At 64.3% G+C, this 22,312-nt stretch overlaps 1 protein-coding gene across 5 annotated transcripts in view; it reads left to right on the forward strand.

Annotated features, from left to right (window-relative positions):
- The window catches only part of BAHCC1 (BAH domain and coiled-coil containing 1), a 62,548-nt gene extending 51,049 nt beyond the window's left edge, over positions 1-11,499 (forward strand). For all 5 annotated transcript variants that reach the window (XM_074343954.1, XM_074343958.1, XM_074343957.1 and 2 more), the window contains exons 14-28: positions 373-483; positions 2,532-2,652; positions 2,767-3,049; positions 3,716-3,898; positions 4,001-4,302; positions 4,503-4,610; positions 4,702-4,846; positions 4,938-5,052; positions 5,139-5,214; positions 5,338-5,446; positions 6,140-6,259; positions 6,406-6,582; positions 6,685-7,871; positions 8,368-8,604; positions 9,158-11,499. In XM_074343954.1, the coding sequence (XP_074200055.1) occupies positions 373-483; positions 2,532-2,652; positions 2,767-3,049; positions 3,716-3,898; positions 4,001-4,302; positions 4,503-4,610; positions 4,702-4,846; positions 4,938-5,052; positions 5,139-5,214; positions 5,338-5,446; positions 6,140-6,259; positions 6,406-6,582; positions 6,685-7,871; positions 8,368-8,604; positions 9,158-9,364 (3,481 nt within the window). In that variant the 3' untranslated portion in view covers positions 9,365-11,499. The remainder of the gene's footprint in view (positions 1-372; positions 484-2,531; positions 2,653-2,766; positions 3,050-3,715; positions 3,899-4,000; positions 4,303-4,502; positions 4,611-4,701; positions 4,847-4,937; positions 5,053-5,138; positions 5,215-5,337; positions 5,447-6,139; positions 6,260-6,405; positions 6,583-6,684; positions 7,872-8,367; positions 8,605-9,157) is intronic.
- Positions 11,500-22,312: the final 10,813 nt, after the last annotated feature.

Consider the following 22,312-nt stretch of genomic DNA (forward strand, 5'->3'; position numbering starts at 1 on the left):
GATCTGGGAGGGTCCCCAGAGGCAGTGGAAGGATGAGGTGTTCGCCCAGCGGGAGAAGCAAACTGACGGGGAGGGGAGCGTGGGGGATGTGGTGGGGAAGAACCACCCGACAGAGGCTGGGAGGCCAGGGCAGGAGTAGGGGCTTTGGCGGGGCAGAAGGAACCTCTGAAGTTGCCTTAGCTGCAGTGCGAGCTTCCCTGACTGGCGTGTGCAGGACTGCTGCAGGGATGGAGTGGGCAGCGGGAACCATGGCTCAGCCTTGCCCTCCATTTAGGGGCCAGGCTCCCCACGCCAAGTCTTAGGAGGGCCTGGACCCCTGTCAGGGAGCCAGGGCAGGCATCAGCCTCTGACCACCCCTCCTGCGGCCCCCAGGAGAGATGACAGCTCTCGGAGCCCTGCCAGGCGTGGGCCCGGCCGGCCGCGGAAGCGCAAATACTCCAGCTTGCTGCCTGCCCTGCGCCCTGGTGATGGCAAGAAAGTCAAGTGAGTCCTGAGTGCATGGGCCCCACGGGGTGCCTGGGGCTTTAGGCCACGCGGTGGGGCCGGGCTGGCCCAGGTGCTCTCCAGGCCAGGGCTGCGGAGGCTGGGCTCCTCTTGCTCCCAGAGGGGCTGGGCCCCCTTCCCACCTTCTCCTGAAGACCCAGCGCCCCTGCCCAGAACCCCAGGCCAGCCGTGGTGAGTGACCGGGGCCAGAGTCCCAGTGCAGACGAGCCCTCCTGCGGGCCTGGAGTGTGGCCACACCAGCTCCACGTGCCGGGCCGTGGCCAGAGCCGTGGCGTCGGCCCCGCCCGGCCCCGGCCCAGCCCCTTGGGTGCAAGGCGGCGTTGCGTAAAGGCCTCTTTATCTGCACCGTGTAGAGTCGTTGGTCACGCTGCGGTGCTGCGCGCCGCTGCTGGCACGCGGTTATTATCCATTACCCGCCCGGCGCAGTCGTTGGCGCACTCCCAGACCTGGTATAATTGTCCTTCTCGGCTACAAATTGCCTCTCCCGGCAGGCCCATTTGCATAAATCCTCAAGCTCCTCCAAACACGATTGGCGCGGCGTGTGCGCACTGCATCAAGCCTGATGATTTGGTAATAATAGTTAAATCGGCACTAAATGGTTCCTTCAATTAAGACAGAGGCAAAAAATTAATCTCAGGGCTTTATGTCACAAAACATTAGCAAATGCGGAGAAGGTTACAAGGAGGGGAGAGCCCGGCTGGCTGCGAGCGGGGGAAGGGACGCGCCATGTGGCTGGGGGTCCTCCCCAGGCAGTCCCTCCGCCCTGCCCAGGTGTCGCCCGGCAGGGCCTCCCCACTTTGAGGACCAGCCAGCACACGGGGAGGGGCTGACGGCTAAAGCCAGGGCCGGGCCAGGGTCCTGTGGGAGGGCCCAGGTGGGGAGCCCTGGTGAGGCTGCCCTTCTTCCCTCGAGCCCACCTCCCACCAAGTCCCGTCCTGGTGCTTGCGTGGCGGCCACTTCCTCCACTGACCTGAGAACCCAGGCCCTGGCTGGACTGGGAAGGAAGCCGAGTCCAGGGCCCTCTTTTCCTAAGGATCAGGGCTCCCTCCCACCACCTCCCCATCTCGGGCTCCTACCCACTCTCCATCCCTCCGTGAGGCCCCTACCCTGCGGTGGCTGCCCTGCCAACAGTTGGACCCAGGCAGGAAGTGGGAGGCCCGGGGGGTCCAGCGTGGCCATGGGACGGCTTCCTGCCTGGCCTCTCTGGGCAGGAAGGTAAAAGTTCTGGCCGCAAAGGCCAGGGCCCAGGGCCCTCAGCCTCCATCTGTGACTCATTTTCATTAATACTACGCCAGTAGGGGAGGGGGCAGGTGAGAGGCCCAGCCCCCAGCCCCAGTTTGGCAAACGCCAGACAGCCAAGCTCACAGCCTCACACTTGTAGGCCTCATGGGCCTAGGGACACTGAGTCAGCAGCTCCCCTGGCCCCATGTGGGAGCTGGGTGGCAGGGCACAGCAGAATCCCCCGTCTGAGGCCCAGAACTGAGGGCAGAGAACGAAGCTCTGAGGGGTCTGAGCCCAGCAGTGGGGGTCCCTGGGGGCCCAGAGGCAGAACCTGGCCAGGTTCCTCTGGCCACTGACCCCTCAGCCTCTTGCTGGCAGCGGCAGAGATGCTGGGAGTGGACCCTGTGCTCAGGAGCCCCTGTTCCCAACGGCAGCAGCCACTGGCCTTTGTACTTACTAAGGGCCAGGCCTGGGGCCTGCGTGATCCCACCCCGGCCCTGCAGAGGCACAGTTACCTTCCCCGCTTTCCAGGTAGACGGGGGCACACAGTGGCCCAGCCGGCCGCAGGGCCCTGGCCTGGCCCTCTCTCCCCCAGTCAGTGGGCCCAGGGCACTCAGCACTGGCTTGGCCTCCCCGCCCCCAGCAGCTCTTATGTGCTCTGAGGAGCCTGGCAGGGCCCTTGCAGGATAAGAGAGTCTCCCAGACACTCAGCCGCACCTCATGACCCAGGGACTGCTGGGGGGCGAGGCCCAGGTGCCCACGTGTGCCTGCACCTGGCCTGTGCCCACCTGCACCCCGTACCCCAGGGCGGTGCGCTCCAGCCTTGGCCTGCTGTGCGCCGAGCTGCGGGGTGCCGCTGACGAGCCCGCGAAGAAGCGAGGCCGGCTGGAGAAGGGCGCCTACGTGGGCCTGCAGCCCGCCTCTGCGGTGAGTCCCACGGCAGCCTCGCCCTCGGGCACCGGCAGTGGGGAGGCCACGGGCCGCGGGCCCTGGCTCTGGCTGAGGGTCCCGTGAGTGCAGCCGCCACCTGCCCGTTCACAGGAGAAGGTTCGGAGCAAGAAGAGCAGCGGCCGGGGCGACGTCGCATCCGTCGTGGCCCACAAGGTGGCCCGGCTGACACCAGAGGGCGAGAGCAAGGCGCTGCCAGCCAGCCTCAGCCCCTTCCAGCGGAAGGAGGCCACCCCTGGGGGGCGCCTCAGGAAGAAGCTGTCTCGAGCCAAGAGCACCAGGGTGTCGGGGGCCGCCCGGCACCCACAGCCTGACGGCAGCAGGGAGACCCCGAAGTTCCTGGCCCCGCAGGCAGGGGCCACGGCACGTGACGCAGGCAAGCGGTTGCTCCGGGCAGCACAGCCAGGACCCCTGTGGTCACTGGGGCTCACCTGGGCAGGGCTCAGGGAGGGCCCCGACCCGGGGGGCCACAGGGAGGAAAGAGGCCGCTGGATAAATCCTGGGAAAGGGGGAAAAAATAGCCCTTCTGTGTGCGCCAGCCCGTCTTCCTGCAGCTTCCGGCCGGGCTGGCCCGGAGGGGTTATCTGGCCCCCAGCAAACAGCATGTCCAGAAAAAGGAGCCTGGAAATAGATGCTTCCTCCCTGCCAGACCCTGCCCCTCCCCCAGGCCTGGCCTGGCCTGAGGAGGAACAAAGGAAGGGAAGAGGAAGCAGGGGGCAGGAGGGCGCCTGGCAGGAGCATGAGGAGGGGAGGGGGACCCCCCAGCCCTGCGAAGTGTGCGCCCCACTGCCCAGGGCAGCAGAAAGGAAAACGGGCTGAATGAGGGAGGTCCAGGAGGCGCACCCCTTCCCCATTCTGCTCGTTCTGGTCCAAACAGCCTCACCTGGCCTAGATGTCTGCCCCTGAATCAGCCCCCAGAAGACAGTGGTTAGGCTCCACTCTGCCCCCAGGAAATCCACATATGCAATCAGCTTCCTGCCCCCACCCCAAAATGGCGCTGCTCCAACGACACCAAGTCACCTGGACCCTCGGCTCCCCCCAGGCAGCGGCTCTGACAGTGACAACTGTGAGGGTCTGTTGGAGACAGAGGCTCCCCTCAAGGAGCCGGGCCTGGCGCTGCACGCTGGGGCCCGCGTGGCTGTGCTGGGGCCCTCGCCCTCCTCCGTGGTCAAGATGGAGGCCAACCAGAAGGCCAAGAAGAAGAAGGAGAGGCAGGGCTTGCTAGGTACGCAGGGGGCGAATGCGGGCTGGGGTAGGCCTGGCCGGTGGGGACCCCGGCAGGCAGCAGGGGGGCCCCAGCAATGGCCTCCCTCCCTCCCTCCCACAGGGGCCTGCCGCCTGTCCAGCCCCGAGAGTGAGGTCAAGGTCAAGCGGCGGACGGTGAAGGCCAAGGTGGGCGGCAAGCTGGAGCGGGCCCCGGGGCGCAGGCCCCCAGGAGGGCCCAGCCGGAAGAAAGCCACGGGCAAGGCCACGGGCAGCCTGCGGGCAGAGCCGGGGACCACACCCTGCAGGGAAGCCCTCTGCGGCCCTGCCCGGGCCTTCGCCTGCCACGAGGAGGGCAGCAGGCTGGCCAGCGAGCGCCTCAAGAGAGCCACACGCAAGAGCACAGCGCTCCCGCCCGCGCTGCGGGTGAGGGCCGGAGAGCACCCGCGGCACCCGAGAGCCCTGGGCCGGGGCGGGGGGGTGCAGATGCACAAGGACTCGGGGGGCCCTCATCCACCTCTGCTACACCGAGCCACACCTGGGACTCACATATGGGGCCACACTCAGGGTCAGCTGTGGGCAGGGAGGCTGGTGCCACCCTCACCTCAGTTCCTCCCATCCCACAGCGGAAGAACGGGGCCCTGTCCATCGCCCTGTCACCCCGCAACGCCAAGGCCATCCTGGGGAGGGGCAGGAAGGCGGGCAAGGTGAAAACCAAGGCCATCGGCAAGCAGGTAGCACCCCCCCACGTTGGGCCCAGGCGGCCCTGACCCCTCCCACCCCGTCCTGAGGGAGCTGACCCCTCTGGCCGCCCCCCCCCCCCAGGGCAAGGGCCGGGCGGTGAGCCGGCTGCTGGAGAGCTTCGCGGTGGAGGATGACTTCGAGTTTGAGGACAGCAGCAGCCTCTCGGAGGACGAGGAGGAGGGGGAGGCCAGTGGGCCCCTGAGTGCTGAGCAGAGCGCAGCCCTGGGTGAGCAGCTAGGAGGGGGCGCCGAGCGTCCAGGGACAGCAGTGGGCGGGCAGGCAGGCGGGGGCGAGATGCTGACCCCCCGTCTCCCCAGCACGCTCCTGCACCATCCACAAGGAAGACCTGCAGGACGGGCTGCCCGTGCTCATCCCCAAGGAGGACAGCCTGCTGTACGCGGGCAGCGTCAGGACCCTGCAGCCCCCTGACATGTGAGGCCCGGGCGTGGGCAGGGAGGTGCGGGCGGCGGTGGACCCTCAGGCCCGGCTCACGTTGCCCCCCGCCCCACACCCTACAGCTACAGCATCGTCATCGAGGGCGAGAGAGGCAACCGTCAGAGGATCTACTCGCTGGAGCAGCTGCTGCAGGAGGCGGTGAGGGGACACCCTGCTCGGCTCGCCACCCGGGGAGGTGGGCCTGGCCGCACCCAGCCCCTCCCGGGCACCCCTGGGCCAGCCCTGCCCACTCACGGCCCGCCACCCCGGCTCTTCCTGCAGGTTCTCGACGTCCGGCCGCAGTCCAGCCGGTACCTCCCGCCCGGCACGAGGGTCTGCGCCTACTGGAGCCAGAAGTCCCGCTGCCTGTACCCCGGCAACGTGGTGCGAGGTGAGCCCCACTCAAGGCCCCCCAGGGAGGCCAGCCAGCCCCTCCCCTCAGGCAAAGCAGCAGACACGAGGCCCCCTACGAGACTCCGAGTGCCATGCGAGGGACCCTGCCTTCCCAGGCCAGAGCTGGTCAGACAGAGCAGACAGTAGGATCAGCGCCCTAGTCACCAGGAAAAAGTGTGAGGACAGGGTGGAGCCTCCGGCTGCCCAGAAGTCCTAGCAGAGAAGGGGACCAAGAGGCCTGGACCTGGGGCTGGTCACCTGGGCACCAGCTCTCCTGGGTGAATCCTTCAGACAATTCAGGCATGAGATGTGGGGACTCGGGGGTCTGACGGGTGGGCAGGTGGGCGGGTGGGAGGCCCATGAGTTTGCACACATGCCTGTGAGCGTAGGGAGAGATCAGGGCCCCGCGTCCCTGTGTGCATGCCCCAGGATGGGGGTGGTGGATGGCGGTCACATTGTCACTCCAGCCACATTGCAGACGGCGGAGGGGAGGTGGGGGGAAGGTGGGCTGTTCCCAGCAGCCACGGCCGCTCCAAGGTCAAATGTGATCAGGGAGCAGAATGTCCCAGCGTCATTTGTCAGGCACTCGGGAGCCCATCCTGTCATCCTCCTATCCCGGCCACCCAGCCACCATGGAGAATCTGTGGGCCCTGAGCAGAGGGCTGCGTGCTTAGGTGGGCCCTGTCCCCAGGCACCTCCAGTGATGAGGAGGAGGACCTGGACTCCGTGGTGGTGGAGTTTGACGATGGGGACACTGGCCACATCGCCGTCTCCAACATCAGGCTGCTACCTCCGGACTTCAAGATCCAATGTGAGCCCCAGGGCCCCCAGGGTGGGGTCCTTCTCTTCCCGGGTCAGTCCTGATGGCCGGAGTCAGGCTGAGCCCTCCCTGGAAGGGAGCGAGGGGAGGCCGTCACCCCAGTGACACAGCACCAAGGCCACTGGTCCACTCTGCAGGCACGGAGCCCTCACCAGCCCTGCTGGTGTCCAGCAGCTGCCGGAGGACCAAGAAAGCTTCCTGCGAGGCACCCCCACCCAGTGAGGCCCCCGCCCCAAGCCTGTCTCCCAAGGCCCATGATGGCCCCGAAGCCTCGAAGGCCCCTGGCAAGAAATCCATCGTCAAAGACAAAGCTGGTATGCGTGGGACCACCCAGGCCTCTGGTGGGAAGGCACCCTCTGGAATGGTGGTGGGGGGCAGGCGGGCAGTTCCTCTGACTCCACTGGGCCCCTCCCCAGGCAAGGCAGAGCTCCTGCCCCCCGGCGCCAAGCCCCCTGCGGGGACCTCAGACCACTTCCTGGGCCGTCGGGGCGGCCCACTGCTGAGCTGGTCGGCCGTGGCACAGACCAAGCGGAAGGCGGCGGCCGTGGCGGGCGGCAAGGGGCCGGGCGTGCTGCAGAACCTCTTCCAGCTCAACGGCAGTGCCAAGAAGCTGCGAGCCCGCGAGGCGCTGTTCCCCGTGCACAGCGTGGCCGCGCCCGTGTTCGGCAACGGCTTCCGCGCGGACTCCTTCAGCAGCCTGGCCAGCTCCTACTCGCCCTTCGTGAGCGGGGCCGGGCCTGGCTTGCCTGGGGGCGCCCACAAGCTGCTGCGGGCCAAGAAGGCCGAGCGGGCAGAGGCTGAGAAGGGCGGGCGGCGGCGGGCGGGCGGCGAGTTCCTAGTCAAGCTGGACCACGAGGGCGTGACCTCTCCCAAGAGCAAGAACTGCAAGGCGCTGCACGCAGGCGACAAGGATGCAGGGCCCCGGTCCGGGCGGGCCCTGCCCAGCCCCAGCTACGGGCACCCGGCCCTCGCGGGCAAGGACAGAAAGGGCCGGGCGCCCGTCCACCCGCTGCCCGTGGGACTGGCGCTGCGCAAGTTTGCGGGCCAGGCCGAGTACCCGCTGCCCTGTGACAGTGACTGCCACAGCTCCTACTCAGACGAGGAGGAGGATGGGCCCAGCCTGGCGCCCGGCGTGCCCTCCCGCTTCCTCGCCCGCCTGTCCGTGTCCTCCTCCTCCTCGGGCTCGTCCACCTCCTCCTCCTCGGGCTCCCTGTCCACCTCCAGCCTCTGCTCCTCGGACGACGAGGCCTCCTCCTACAGCTCGGACGAGGAGGACCCGGCCCTGCTGCTGCAGACCTGCCTCACCCACCCCGTGCCCGCCCTCCTGGCCCAGCCCGAGGCCCTGCGTGCCAAGGGGGGCGGCCCGCACGCGCACGCGCACGCCCAGCGCTGCTTCCTGTCCAGGGCCGCAGTGGCCGGCGGGGGCGCCGGCGCCGGCGCCAGTGGCGGCAGACCCAGGCTCAAGCGCAAGGAGGGCCTGAGCTCCTCCAAAGCCAAAGAGCTGTCCCGGAGGCAGCGGCTGCCCTCCGTGGAGAACCGGCCAAAGATCTCAGCCTTCCTGCCCGCCCGGCAGCTCTGGAAGTGGTCAGGGAACCCCACGCAGGTAGGTGGGCCCGGCTCCCGGGTGTCGGGTCCCCCCGACTCCGCCCTGTGCCACGTGCTTGGTTCTACTTGGCGGTGTTGTACTGAGCGTCTTTCTTAGTCTGTAAACGACACCGCGGGCTTGCACGGGGCTCGCTGCGCAGACACAGGCGTTTTCTTTGCCGACGCTCCATGGCTGGACACAGCGTCGTTCACGGTTTTCGTCCTCCCTGCCTTCAGATCCAAGGTTCTTTAGAGTCAGTTATGGCCTTGCTGTCAGGACCTGGGGTGCAGGGCAGTCCCGGAGTGGCTGACCCCGTGCTGATCTGTGGCTGTCGTGACCAGCAGCTGCCCTGCCCTGCGCTGCCCTCGCAGGTGCCCGAGCGCGCACGCTTGCACACAAGACACGCTCTCCTGCGCCCTCTCTCTGCTGTTCTGTCCTGCGTCGTCCGACCCTTCCCCCGGCCTGTCCTGAGGCTCCTGGGCCCTCACTGCCCGCTGCCCCGTGTCTCCCACAGAGGCGGGGCGTGAAAGGTAAGGCCAGGAAGCTGTTCTACAAGGCCATCGTCCGCGGCAAGGAGATGCTTCGCATCGGGGACTGCGCCGTCTTCCTGTCGGCCGGGCGGCCCAACCTGCCCTACATCGGCCGCATCGAGAGCATGTGGGAGTCGTGGGGCAGCAACATGGTGGTGAAGGTGAAGTGGTTCTACCACCCGGAGGAGACCAAGCTGGGGAAGCGGCAGAGCGACGGGAAGGTAGGGGCCTGGCGGGGCTGGGGCCGGGGCCGGGGCTGGCTCAGAGGGGCCGGACAAGGGGAGTGGTCCTCTGCGAGCACCCCGGTGCCCACACCTCCAGGCCTGGGTGGAAGCAACATGGCTGAGGGCTGAGGCCCCACAGCCAGGCCACCTGGGTCCCTCCCTGGCTGCGCCTCCAGTGATGGTTTCACCTTTGGTGGGGGCTGGGGGGGGACTGTGACCCACGGCACCTCGTAGCACCAAGCAGTTCCCGTCCTCGGGAATCTGCCCCACCCCCCGACCCCACAGGCCCTCTGGTCCCTGCCTCCCGATGTCCCCCCAGAACAGAAGACATCCCAGTGCACCCTCTGATCTTCCCTGGAAGAACCATGTTTGCAGGTGGTGCAGAAACGAGCACTTCTCCAACTCTGCCAGCCCGAAGCGGCCCTCAGCGCCAGCCCCCAGCCAGTTATAAGCTGATCCAAGTGGCCCTCCCGAAAGCAAGGGCCCAGTCGGGTGGGGTGCGCGGGCAGAGCCAGGCCGGACTCTGAGCAGCCCTCGCCCCACCCCGCAGAATGCGCTGTACCAGTCCTGTCACGAGGACGAGAACGACGTGCAGACCATCTCTCACAAGTGCCAGGTGGTGGGGCGGGAGCAGTACGAGCAGATGACACGCAGCCCTGGGCACCAGGACCGGAGGGACCTGTATTACCTGGCGGGCACCTACGACCCCACCACGGGGCGCCTGGTGACGGCCGACGGCGTGCCCGTCCTGTGCTGAGCCCCAGCCCGGCTGGCCTGCGGGCGGCCCGCCGCCCGGACGCAAGGACACCGGACGGACAGGCGCGCCCAGCCCCACGCAGCCCGGCAGGAGGCGGCCGCACCTCGGAGGGCAGGTCTAAGCAAATATGCAAACCCACCAAGGCAAGACCCGGGCTTTTTTATTATCTCCCCTGGAAAGCGAGAGCTCCTGGCCGGAACCCAGTCCCATCCGGCCACCGCGGAGGGCCAGCTGTGCCCCCCCGGGACCCGCCAGCCCTCTGTTTTCCCTCGTCGGCAGTTCACGAGAGATTAGAATCCAAGCCATATCTCCCCTAGTACCTCTGACTGCCCCCCGGCAGGGAGGGCAGAGATCAGGTGTGTGTCTTATTTATTGCTCTGTGTAAATAGTGTATTTCTGGGGGAAGTTTTATGGGAAAAAAGTAGAAATGGATTTTTTTTTTCCCCACACGCGTGGCAAGGGTGTGTGTGCGTGTGTGTGTGTGCGCGTGTGCGTGTGTGTGTGTGTGTGTGTGTGTGTGTGTAGGAACTTTGTTCTGGGGGGTTTTCTTTGAAAATGCACTGTTTTCCTCAGCCTAGCTGAGTTCCCACTGGGGCATCTGGACACAGAAGCGGCTGGGGGCAGGGGCGGGGGAGCACAGGGGTCAGGTGGGACAGGACCCCGGTTCACCCGCTGGTCTCTTGGGGGGACTGTGTCAGATGGAAGTCACGCTCGTTTCCTTCCCTTTAATCCATCTCCTGGGGAAGAAAGGATGGGGGGCTGGGTTTGGGGAGGAGGGCCCCTTGGGGGCAGGAGGGGTCCAGAAGCAGGCTCCCCAGCCTGAGAGTGGGACAGCGGCCCCGTGTACCTTACCTCCGTTTAAAACAAGACACAAATGAGCAAGTATTTTAAACTGTCGATGTGAAAATGTGATGTTTTTATTTCCTGAATATTCCAGTAATTTCTGATTCTTGTTTCAACAGCCAGCTTGTCTGGCCTCTGCTCAGAGCAGGGAAGGAACTTGCCCCGCCAGCTCACGTGGAGGTTTCTAGGCCTTTTCTGCAGCCACTTGGCAGGGCCGATGGCCTGGCAGGCTAATGCCTGGGGCCCCTAGCAGGGTTCCTCCTGCTCCCCACCAGCCTCACTGCAGGGAGCACCCCTCGGGTGGGGGTGCTGTTCACCCCTCTGCCCAGCGCCCCAGCTGCCAAGGTGCCAGGTGGGTGCCCTAGACCAACCCGGCAGCCCTGCTGATCTCATCAGCCCTTCGCTCCTCCTGAGGTCAGGAGGGACAGGCGGGGCGAACCAGACCCATGGCCCAGCACCCCTTGTCCTCAAAACGCACCGAGGGCCACACACTCCCATGTCCCACCGCACTGAGACTCCTGCGGCCCCACCAAAAGCCCCCCAAGTTAGCCACTGCTCCTTAGGACGAGCTCTTGTGTGACCCACAGACACAGCCCAGGGGCCCGGGAAACAAGGGATGTGGGTGGGTACCTGGGCCCCCTTTTCTTTCCAACCAGGAAACCACCCCGGCCCCGCCTGAAGGGTCCCTCTGCAGCTCCTGGTGGCCACAGGAAGGGCCAGGGCAGGGAGGGGGTCCCCTGCACCCCAGCTTACCTCTCCCACCCAGATTCTCCCCTTTATCTCGGCACGAGTGCAATATTTCATTCCTGGTGGTCGTCCTGGAGACGGCAGCCGACGTCCTGCTGGCAGCTGGGGAAGCAGAAAGATGCTGTGGGCCAGGGCGTGCACTGGGCCCGCCAGGCTCGGACACTAGAACCAGAGGCTACTTTCAGCCCCAAGCAGTGAGGCAGCAGCAAGCAAACAGCAGCCTTTTCTTGGCCTCCCGGGCCCGCCCCCCACCACTGGTTCTTCTCCCCCTTCTGTGGATTTGTCTGTCCTTCGCTTTTCTCTTCCCGTCCCGCCCTGTCCGTGTGCGTGCAGACGACACGGTGCCCCCCCAACCGTGGTTAAACCTGGCAAAAGCACGACTTGTAAATGTGTAAAGTAAGAGGATGGTTGAATTTTTTTTTCAATGTAAACACTAAAAACAAAAAACACAAAGGTTTTATGAACAGCAAACTCTATGTAAAGGCATTTTAGTATTAAATTTTTTATCGATAACTTGCTTAAGAATAAATATACGACCTATTGTACAGGTTTTCGGTGGTCCGGAACCCTCCCTCCCACCCCAGCATCTGCGCGCGCACCACGGCCACTCCCCGGAGGCCCCGGAGCCCGGGGGTCTCAGCAGCCGTGTCCTGGGCAGCTGAGTGCAGCCCCTCGGGTCTCGGGGAGGCATGAGCAGCCAGCACGGCTTTGGGGTGGCCTTGGCCTCTGAGATCCCAGGACAAGGAGCCCTTTCTTTGTAGATCTGCCCGAAGTGGGTCAGCAGTCCACGTGGCTAAGCCGGGCGCCCCTGGAGGGGAGCCGGGGAGGGTCAGCCCCCACAGGGCACAGGCACAGAGGAAGGGTGGTCCCCAAAGTGCCTGGGAGGGCCCTCCTTGAGGAGTGCGTGGATTTACTCATTGGACATTTTCTTGACTGACGGCTGTGCAGGGGTGATTGTGAAACGGAGGGCTGGCCCTTAGGGCCTGAGGGGTGCTGGGGGGTACATCTCAATGCACACCCCCAGCCAGAGGGAGCCTTGCGCAGTGAGGCTGCAGCCCCGAGGGCTTTCCAGGAACCCTACCACTTGAGGGAGCTGTTTTCCCTCCGCCTCTAGGGCCCCCTGGGGAGGGAGCACTCAGCTGGGATTGGGGACCCCAATGAGGGGACCCCGGGTCAGGGCAGGTAAGTGCGGGAGTAGCGCTGTGACCCCCCACCCCACAGGTGTCAGGGGCTGCAGGCCATTTGCACACGTGCACACGCAGGCTGCCAGACCACGCATGCTCTCTGGGGCTACCCCCCAGCCCTGACCATGCCCGTTCCCCTTTCTCACTTCCTCCGCTGGAGGACTTGATCAGAGACAGCGGAGGGGAGAGACCCCCCCCACCCTGGGACACAGGAGGTCCAAGGCCATGTGACCCGCCAGAGCACTGAGCACAGAGATCAAGGCCAGGCAAGCCCTTCCCTTGGCCCCTTCGGAGCCCAGCAAGCAAGGTGGTTAGAAAAGGGCTCCTGAGCAGGAGGCCTGGGGCTGTGAGGTGTCAGGACAGCCTGAGCGCCTGGGTTCAGCTGTGCCTGAAGGCAAACTGGCCCTCAGATTTGCTGAATCCGTGAGTCAGCAGCCCCCACTTTGTGCAGGTGAGGCGGGGTTTCCGACAACTAGGAAGGAAGCCCAGTTCCAAGGGCTACAACGGGAGAGGGCGATCCTGGGCCTAGAGGCAGCCTTGGGGACAGGATGAGCGGCAGAGGGGGTCTGAACAAGGGAGTGCCTGCTGACTGGGGTTTTTGGCTCAGAGACTCTCTGGGGGCAGGAGAGGAGGAAGGACCAGGGGACGGTGGGGCAGAGACCCCTGTGGGCTTGGAAGACCCGACTTAAGTACCTTCAGTTACTTGCGGAGGCAGAGTCCAGGCAAGACCTGGACCAGGGCATGGTGGGGGAAGGCGAGGAACACTGCTGGCGGCCAGGAGGTACCAAGGGCCAGAGGCTGGAACTGGACCACGGAACACGCCAAAGGCTCTAGGCAGAGAGTCCAAAGTCAGACTGAGACCACTCCCTGTGTGAACCCTGGGATGGAGCTAGAGGTGCCCAGCAGCACCTGGGGTGGGGAGCTGGCACCCAGAGAAAGACTCAAGGGCCTGTGGTGAGGGGGCACTGAGGGCCGGAAGCCGGGAGGGGTGCCAACGGGCCCAGGAGTGTGGGCAGGTGGGGTGAGCTAGGAGGGAGGTGACTGCTGGGACGTGGTGTGTGGGGACCCCAGCAGGGCTAGGTGAGCCCCCAAGGGTCCATCCTCGCAGCCCCCTCCTCCTCCTCCCCTCCCCCCTTCATACAAACAGGGTGGCCCTCTTCCTCCGGAGTCTCCTGCCCCCTAGAACAGGGCCTGGGCAAGGGCCGGGGGTGGGCGTGAGGCTGCCGAGCCCCACGGGTTAGACATGGGGACTGCACTTGGATCAAGACAAACGAGCCATTATGCGAGATGCTGAAGCAAGATAAATGATGGCGCTGGGTGAGCGAGATCAATAAAAGTGATGTTTTATCAGGTAGAAATGGCAACCCGGCTGATCGCAATTCGTTTTTAATACCACAAACCGACTGGGGACAGGGGCTTTAATTGTTGATGCCCGGCCTGGCCAAGGTGGCTGGGGGCTGGGCGGGGAGTGGGGCTCAGATCCAGGCCGGGTGAAGGGCAGCTCAGCTCTGTGGCCCAGCCGTCCGGGGGCCATCTGGGCACTCAGCCGACTAAATGCGGATGGCCAGCAGGGAGCCTGGGCCCCGAGTCCGCATAGCTGCCAGAGGCGGTGCTGGGTGTAGAGGGGCCCACCTCTGGGCCCCCCTGGTGCCGGCTGAGGACATGGGCCCAGGAGGCGCCCAGCAGGGTGACCTTCAGGGCTCCTTGCCTCCCAGTGGGAAGCTGGGGCCTTGACCCCCATCCTCCATGCCCCTGCTGCCACCTGCCCCGCCCCCCAGGGCTCCTCATGACAAGCCAGCATCCTCCAAAGGCATTGCTTCTCTAAAAGCCAGGCCACCTGCTGAGACCCAGGAAGCTGTCGGTGTCGAGGGCAGGGCTGCTCCGTGCAGTGCACGACCCCCAGGCAAACAGGCTGGGGGCCATTAAAGGCGAGCCCCCAACTCGGTGCCGGCCCCAGGGCCAGAGTGCCACTGGCAGGAACGCCAAGAGGCTGGAGTGACTGAGGCCTCTGGAGAGAAGAGCTGGGTGGCAGAGGGGTGGGGAGCACAGCCTGAGGCCACAGAGTCCTCCTCTGTGAACTGGGGTCCCTGACTCCTGCCCATTGATGAGAATGGGGTGGGGTTCAGGGGAGGCAGCAAAAGGAATCTCTGGCCCTCCATGCAGGGAGGACCCTTTCCCCGGGCCACCACGGCCCCAGGGAGGAAGGGAGTGACTATCACCGGCCCACCACCACCTCTACACACTCCTGACAGTGACAGGGCTCAGGGTCACATGCAGGCCCCAGGCTGGACACAATGAAGCCAGATTCCACCCCCACGTCCAGCTCAGCGTCCTGGCTCTCCATGATCTGGAGCTGCCCCTGCAACTCCACCCAGGGTCCCCGTGGTCTCCCCAGGGTTCAGCCAGGGATGGATGGGGCTTCCTTCTGAGCACACCGGGGGCACTGTCCACCCTCATCCAACAAACATTCACGGAGAAAACCAGATGGCGGGGATGCAGCGGCCCGCTGCCCCGAGTAACGGGGGACACCTGGTGGGTCCCCAAAGCCATGGGACACACCCCCCCTTCACACTAGCCTAGGACTCCCCAGGCCCCCTTACAGCCCCCGGCTCTGCCCTGAAGATGGCAGGGACGTGGGGGCTGCTGGGGCAAGCGCTCTGGGATAGAGGATCAGAGGAAGAGAAAGCAGGTGGGCAGGGGGCCACAGGGGAGGGGGGCCCTGAGCAGCGACCCGGGTCGGGGGGCTGGTGCTCCTCCTTCCCCTCTTCCCTCTACTGGCTGCCCCTCTGCAGGCCCCAGCTCCCAGAACTCGGGCTGGCAGGTGCTCATCTGTCAGGCTGGGTCCTCCTGAGGCCCCAGGGAGAGTTTCCACCAGACCTACCAGGGACCAGACCCCAGGAGGTATCGGAGCGGATGGGGTGGCTGGGCCGCAATGGATGGTGCTGGGGCCCCTTCCTTCACCCCCCTCACCAGGAGCTCAGACCAGCTCTGGTGGGGACAGAAAGCAGGTCAGTTACTTGGCAATGGCGGATTCAGTCACACTTGGCCACCCGGCCAGGACGACAAGAGGCCACTGCAGGACATGGGATCAGGGCCGTAGACCAGACAGTCTGGGAGGGATGGGGCCCCTGAGCTGTTTGGATCCCAAGACGTTCTGCCATCTTGACACAACCTCCCCAGAGACTCACGTCCCCGCCACACACACCCTTGCGAGCCCTGCGAGGGCCCAGTGCAGGCAGAGAGGACAGACCAGCCTCCAGACCACCCTCTGTGTCTGGTGCCGTACTGAAGGCATAGTGGCTGGGGCCAGAGGTCTCCAGGCATTCACATCAATTCTGAGATTCAGACACGTTTCGACTTCTATTCAGCCCACTGGAACCTTGACGGCTGGGGAAAGGCCCTCCCCAGGGGGAAGCAGCAGCATTCGAAGCAGCCGTCTCCACCTCGGAAAAGCAGCCAAAGGACGTCCCTGCTCTGCCGACCAGGAGTGAGCTCCTCAGAGCCTGGAGGAGGGCTTGGCACCAGCCGGCCCCACAGCCGTGGGTGCCGACGCCACTGCGGAGCTGGGAAAATCCTTTGTTTCCTTAGGTGCCCAGTTCCCTGACAGCGTCCTTTGCCCGCTTCCTCCGCTCAGACTGCACCTGCAGGCGCTCTCCATCACAAGCCGTCCCAACCTCAGAGTCGGCGGGACCTACTCATGTGGGTGTTTCCTGCCTGACTTCGCGGGACCCCCGAGGCAGAGTGCATCCATAGTCTGAAAGAAAAGGCAGGAGACTGACCCAGCTCCCTAGGTTTGCTGGGCCAACGCCCATTGCTCGGGGGAACCTCCACCAGTCCTGTCTCCGGCGATGGAGGACAGCAGGCCCCTGATGATACCCTGGGCTGGCAGGGAAGCAGCCAGTGCCTCCCGCCCCCTCCAAACAACCTGGAATCAGCCGTCCTGCCCATCAGAAAAGGACACGCCACTCATCTTTTCACGACCCCTGCAGCTGTGGGAACACAACTTGTTCCCATCCATCCACTCACCCTGCCATCGTCTGTTACTTCAGCAAGTATGTACCGAAGACCTACTGTGTGCTGGGCCAGGCACCAGGCACCAGAATGCAGCGCTGAGGGGATTACACGAGGTCCCCGCCCCCCAAGAGCTCCGGCCCAGCAGGGAAGAAGGCTGGCACAGAGCCACGGGGTCCAGCGAACCTAGAACTCCAATGAAGCTGTGCTGCAGTGCGCCAGGCAGGGCCCCTCCCTAGACCCAGCTGCTGCAGGCCAAGAAATCCAGGTCAAGGACCCGGGGTGTGGTGGGGTGGGGGGGGAGGGGAGAGGGAGGGAAGGGGAGGGGGAGAGGAGGGGGAGGGGAGCAGAGTTCCTCTCCCAGGAAATTCAGCCCCTGACAGAAGTACTTCTGGGGCATCCACAGCTGCTTCCTGTAAGTGGCTTAATCTGAAGAAAAAAGTTACAGCTGAAGCAGCTTTCAGAGGCAGCCCAGACAAGCGGTTCCCTGGGTGGGAACCATCTTCCACTGGCATCGCCTCAGAAAATGGTGACACAGAGAACAAGTCTCGGCCGGAGTCCTTGGTCCCGGGCAGGCGGCCCCGCGGCCCGGCAGCAGCCCTGCTCCCCCGAGCCTGGGGGCGGGGGGTCTGGCGCTCCGCCGAGGAGGGCTTCCGCGTGGCGGTGGGGTGGCCGGGCCGGGCCGGGCCGGCCCCGAGGCCCCCTCCAGCCCCTCCGCCCCGAGGGTCCCAGCAGCCAGGAGCCTCAGCCCCCCAGCTCTTCCCGCAGCGGTGGAACGGCTTAGAGGCCGCCTCACAGTTGGTTTGCTCAGAGGGGAAAGTTAAAACCACCCTTTTTATTTGGGAGCTTTTGAACAAGTTTAAGATCTTGCCCCTTGTCAGGAAATCTGTTTTCACTTATAAGAAACAGACTCCTGCTGGCGGTGAGCAGGCGAGCGTCAGGAGACTCTGCACCGACAGGGTAATTATATTTTTTCTCCACCAGGCCCTCAGCCGACCCCTCTGATCCTGGGCCAAGCTCCCCGGGGGCTCTCCTCTCGGGGTGCCCGTTGGACGCAGGCTGGAAGCGGGTGTGGACGGACCCTGCAGTAAGCGGACACAAGCCCACCGCCACGGACAAGCCAGCACCGGGTCAGCCTCTGCCCAGGGACCCAAGAATTCTGTGGGGACAGCAGGGAAACCACGCGGCCGCAGCCCACGGGACGCCCTCCTGCGGCCACCAGCACCTGCGGAAAGCCAAAGCGCTCGCAGGCTGCCCGAGCCGCCGTCCTGGTGCCCGAAGCCCCTGGCGCAGCAGGAGGAGCCCCTCTGCAGCGCGCGCCGGGGCCACCGAGCCCGGGAGACCCTTACCACTCACAGACGCCACGCCGCTCTCGGCCACGTGACCCTGGCCAATCAGGGTGCCTTCGCCACGGTGACTGGGTCTGCGGTGGGCACGTGACCCAAGCTGGGCCGGGCAGGGCCCACCCCTGGGATTCTCAGAAGCGCTGGAGATTGAGCCCAGCCTTGCTTGGGATGCATGAGCGCCGGGTAATGCGGGTGGAGTCTGCACCTCCTGGCTTGGTACTGGACTCCCATAGGACCAACACCTGATTTGATCTGGTCGCCAGATAAAATACAGGACGCCCAGTTTAATTAGACTTTCAGATAAACAACAAATGACTTTTAGTGTAAGTATGGCCCACGTGAATCCCGGCTGTGGTACTGCGCCTCGAGGGAGCCAGGCAAGTTGATGACATGATCCTTCTGTCACGGCACGGCCGACAGCGGGTCCAGACAAAGAAGAGGCCCTACTCTGGGTCTGGATGTGCCACGGGCCTAGGGAGCCCCCAGACCCGCTCAGGCAGCCCCACGTGGCCCCTGCAGCCAGGGGACTCAGTCCTGAGCACAAGCACAGCAAGGGGTGTGACCCCCACCGCGCCCCGCCTGCCCCGGTGTCCACAGCTCAGGAGTGGCACAGCCTGGTCAGGCTGAAGCTGGGCGGCCCACAGATGCACCTAAGGGCCGTTTCTCGCTCAGCCCAGCCACCGGTCCAGGAGCCAGGAGCTGGGGAGCAGGCGGAGCCTCTCACGGCACACCAGTGCCCCTGGGCTCTGCCTTGTGTCCTGACTCAGAACCCTGCGTCACCAAGTGGGACAGGTGGCCTGGCCCTGTCTGGGTCCCATCCCATTCCCCTGCCCCATCCCCCTGCCATGCGAGGGAAACACGTGACGAGAGAGAGGCCAGCACGCAGAGAAGCAAAGCCAAGTGAGTCCTCCGGGGCCCGCAGGCCATGCCTCGGCCGTGCTGGTGGCAACACTGGGCGAGCATATCTGAGCTGGGACCCCGCCAGCTGTGAGCGGGAGGGTGTGGGTGTGCCAGCCCCGATGGCTGCATGCCCTGGCGCCCCATCTCAAGAGCAGTGACTGGCCCACCACGCCCTTCTGATGTCCACGCCCCGCCTCCTCCAGGCTCTGGGGTCCCGCAAACACTCTGGACGAGGGAGAAGGAGCAATGGAATTTCTGGGGACCCACACCCCAAAGCCCTGCACGAGTACTCCAATGCCAAGGCTTCCAGGGAAAAGCCAGGGGGGGCCTGGGCACCCAGGAGCGGCAGCCTAACCAGACGGCTGGCAGCCAGCCACGCAGCAGCCACTGCTCGGAGCCGGCCGCGGAGACGGGGCGGCACAGAGCAGGACGGGTCTGACCGTGTGTTCACACCCCACTCTGCACACCTGTGTGTGCATACTTACACGTGTATACAAACAGTCTGGAAACAGCCACCCCAGCTGGGCTCAGGGCCCCAGCATGGCACTGGTGCACAGGGGAGCAGGACCTGACGTTCAGCCTTACGCATCTCGGAAATACCTGCTTTTATTTTCACAAACCCCTTTGTAAGTTTTAATGCAAATGGGAAGACAGAAAAGAAGAAAGCAGGGAGTTAGCATCAGTGACTCAGGTCTGAGGCCCAGTTCCCGTGGGGGGAGGTCGCTGCCCTCCAGCCAAATGAGGGGTTGATAGCAGGGTTAGGGGGTGCACTGGGACTGAGAGGGGCAGTTCCCAGTCCTCTCCTCTCAGCCTGTGCTCCTGCCCAGCTCCTGCCCACACACCAGTCATCCAGAGCTTGGCTACCTGCCACGGGTCCCTGCCTTGCCTCCCATGCGCTAGGAAGATGGGAGGGGGGTTGGCTGCTTAAAGAGGTAGAGAGACAGCCTTGGGCATCTCAGGGAAGGGAGCGATGGGGGCCTCGTGGTCTTAAGCCCCCCCTCACCAGATGCGTGGAAGTTCTGGGAAGTTCTTAGCAAGGTCTGCTTCTTTTGGCCTTTCTCCCAGCTATGGGCCCCTGGACAGGTCACTTGCCTCCCTGAGACCTCGTTTCCGCTTCTGTGAAAATGAGATGAAATGTGAGGCCCGCAGGACGGCGTATCAATGGAGGCTGCAGCATGCTCTGTGCGCCCCACGGGCTCTGAGCTGCTGGGCCCCCAGCAAGGATGCTACCCGCAGGGAGGGACAGGGGTGCAACCCACTGGTCATTTCTTGCCTTCAGCATCATCCACTCGCTTCCAGTTACTGGGAGGGGCAGAGACCGTGTTGCCCCAATGTCTGTCTTCTCCTTCCTCCTCAGTAGGAGAACCCCAGTTGTAACTGGGCACCTGGCTCCCCAGGGTCAAGATCACATTTCCCAGTGGCCCTTGCAGCTAGACCAGTTCTGGCCAACGAGGGTGCACAGGCAGCATCCCTAACATAGGGGCTGTGCTCCCCTCTGTCCCTTCTCTTTTCCTGCTGGTTAGAACGCACTTACGATGGCTGGGGCTTGAGCAGCCAGCTTGGATCGGGAGGAAGACGCCACATTTGAGAACAGCAGCGCAACAAGAGAGGAGAAGCAGCCCGGACTCCTGACGGCGGCGCAGCCCCCAAAGCTGACCTGGAGGCTTCAAGTGAAAGAGAAGGAACTATCCCTTGTTTAAGTCACTGTTACTTTGGAGTTTCTGTGGAGACTAGATCTGATCCTCACAGTGCTGGATATGGTTCAGTCCACTGCCAACCTCTCAGCCTCTCCTTTTCTTGCCACTTGCCTGTCCGAGCCAAGGCCCGCCCCTTCCACGTCCCACCGCCCCTCCCAGATGCCCCACCCCACGCCCACTCTGCTAGGACCCCTCTTTAGACGAGCCCCTGGGAGCAGTGTGATCTCTGATGCGGTCCGCTCTCAGTCCCGAGGCCGCCGCCAGGTCACGCCCTCGCGCAGCGCAGGGCGCTGACCCCGGCCTGTGATTACCTGTTTACTGTGGATTTCCTTGATTGCCTGCTTCCCCGCCTGTCATTAACGTGAGGGCAGGGCCCCTGCCCCTGTGGGTCCACCAGTGTGTCCCTGCACCCAGCTCAGGGCCTGGCACAGACTGCACCCCGTGAACCCCCACCAGGTGGGTGCTGGCCCTGCTGCTCCCCACTGTCTTCCCTCGCCCTCCCCCAGTGCCCAGGGCCCCCTCCCCAGCTCTCCTTCTCTGCACCAGTGCTGAGCTCCCACACTGGGGCTCCCAGCCCCGGGGCCTTCCAGCTATCCACAACAGCCACATTTTAGTCTCTGGGCTCTGGCTTCAGACATGAGGGAAGGATTGACACTAGAATTCCCGAAGCAGCTCCAGCGTTCGCTGGAAGTGTGGCTTCACTGCTCAGACCCTCCCCCTCCTTCTGTCCTGCAAATGGGATCACACTGCCCCCAGTCCAGGTGAGCACCCTGCTCGCAGAGGCACTGGGAAGACCAGGAGGCAGAACACCCCCCCACCACCACGGCTAACAGTAAAGGACAGATGGTCCCAAGCACCGCCACAGGTGCGGGGCCACCAGGACCCACCCACGCCGCTGGTAGGAGGGGCGGTCAGGACTGCCACCTGGAGGGCGGGTGGCATCTACCAACAGCTCCCTTAACCTGCTGAACGTTGCTCCCCAGCAGCCCCGCTGCCAGGCACAAACTCAGAGGCACGCACTAGAATGTTCAGAGCGGCATCCTTTGTAAACTTCGGAGATAACTCACACGTCCACTAACGGGAGATGGGGCGGGTAAACTGGCACGCCCGCACAACGGAACAGAACACAGCGGCGCACCAGAACACACACACGCGCGGGGCGAACCGCTTGGCTGGTGTCGAGGAAAGAGGCCAGCCTCGGGACAGGCAGTGTGGCTCCTTAACACGAATATAAAGATCAGGCAAAACTAATCTCTAGGGACTGATGTTGGGGTATTTCTGGCGTTTGGGATGGGAGGGGCACCAGGGAGCCTCTAGGGGGCAGTTACTATCTGGTTGGGGTGAAGGCTGCATGGTAAACACAAAGGTAAACTCCATCCATCTGTAAACCCAAGAGTGGTGCCCTCGCCTCAGGATTTTTAGATGAATTTTAAAAACGAGGCGGTGTGGGCTGGGAATACAGAACGTGGCTCCACAGGACAGTCTTGTCACTGTAACCCCCAGACCAGCCTTTGCTGCTTCTCTTCTGTCCCCTTTTCTAATCAGGACTTGCTGGATCCCCCGCCCCGAGACTGGGCTCTGCAAGGACCTGCAGCCGAGCCCCACGCTCCCAGCAGCCACGTGCTGCCGTTTGACCTTGACAGCCACCACCACACTGGCCTCCCTGGCCTTGGGTCGGGGCCGTTCTGACAGCACCAAGGGCACCTGCACATGCCGCCCCGCACGCCAGATGGTGCTCCTAAGGACATGCCCTCCCCGCTCCCGAGTGCCATCCCGCCCCCCCACCCCAGCTTCCTTCCACGTGGGGCGCAGGGTCCGGGAGGGCCTAGGCTCAGAGAAGCCAGGTCTGGAGTGGGACCTTCTGACTTCAGGCCATCAAATCCCCACCTCTGATGTTGGTCGAGTCAGGGATGGCAAAGTGGGTCATCTTACGTGCCAGCTGCGACTGATTAGGGCAGCCTGGAGAATGTGCTGGGAAGGACGCTGAAGCCACCTCTGGGCCCTGCGGGAAAGAGTGGCTGATGGATTAGTGACATCTGCCACATGTGACAGAGGAATGAGAGGCAACCTTGCTGTCCCCGAGGGCCATCCTCACGCCACACCCCCTGCTGCCACCACACAGCCTCTTCAAATGCCACCAAACCCACCCCACCGCCCTGACTGCAACCAATGCTTGTAACGACAGCTCGCGAGCATTCATTGAGCCCGTAATTACCAAGT

This window comes from Camelus bactrianus, chromosome 16 (genome assembly GCF_048773025.1).
Source record: "Camelus bactrianus isolate YW-2024 breed Bactrian camel chromosome 16, ASM4877302v1, whole genome shotgun sequence".
NCBI lineage: Eukaryota > Metazoa > Chordata > Mammalia > Artiodactyla > Camelidae > Camelus > Camelus bactrianus.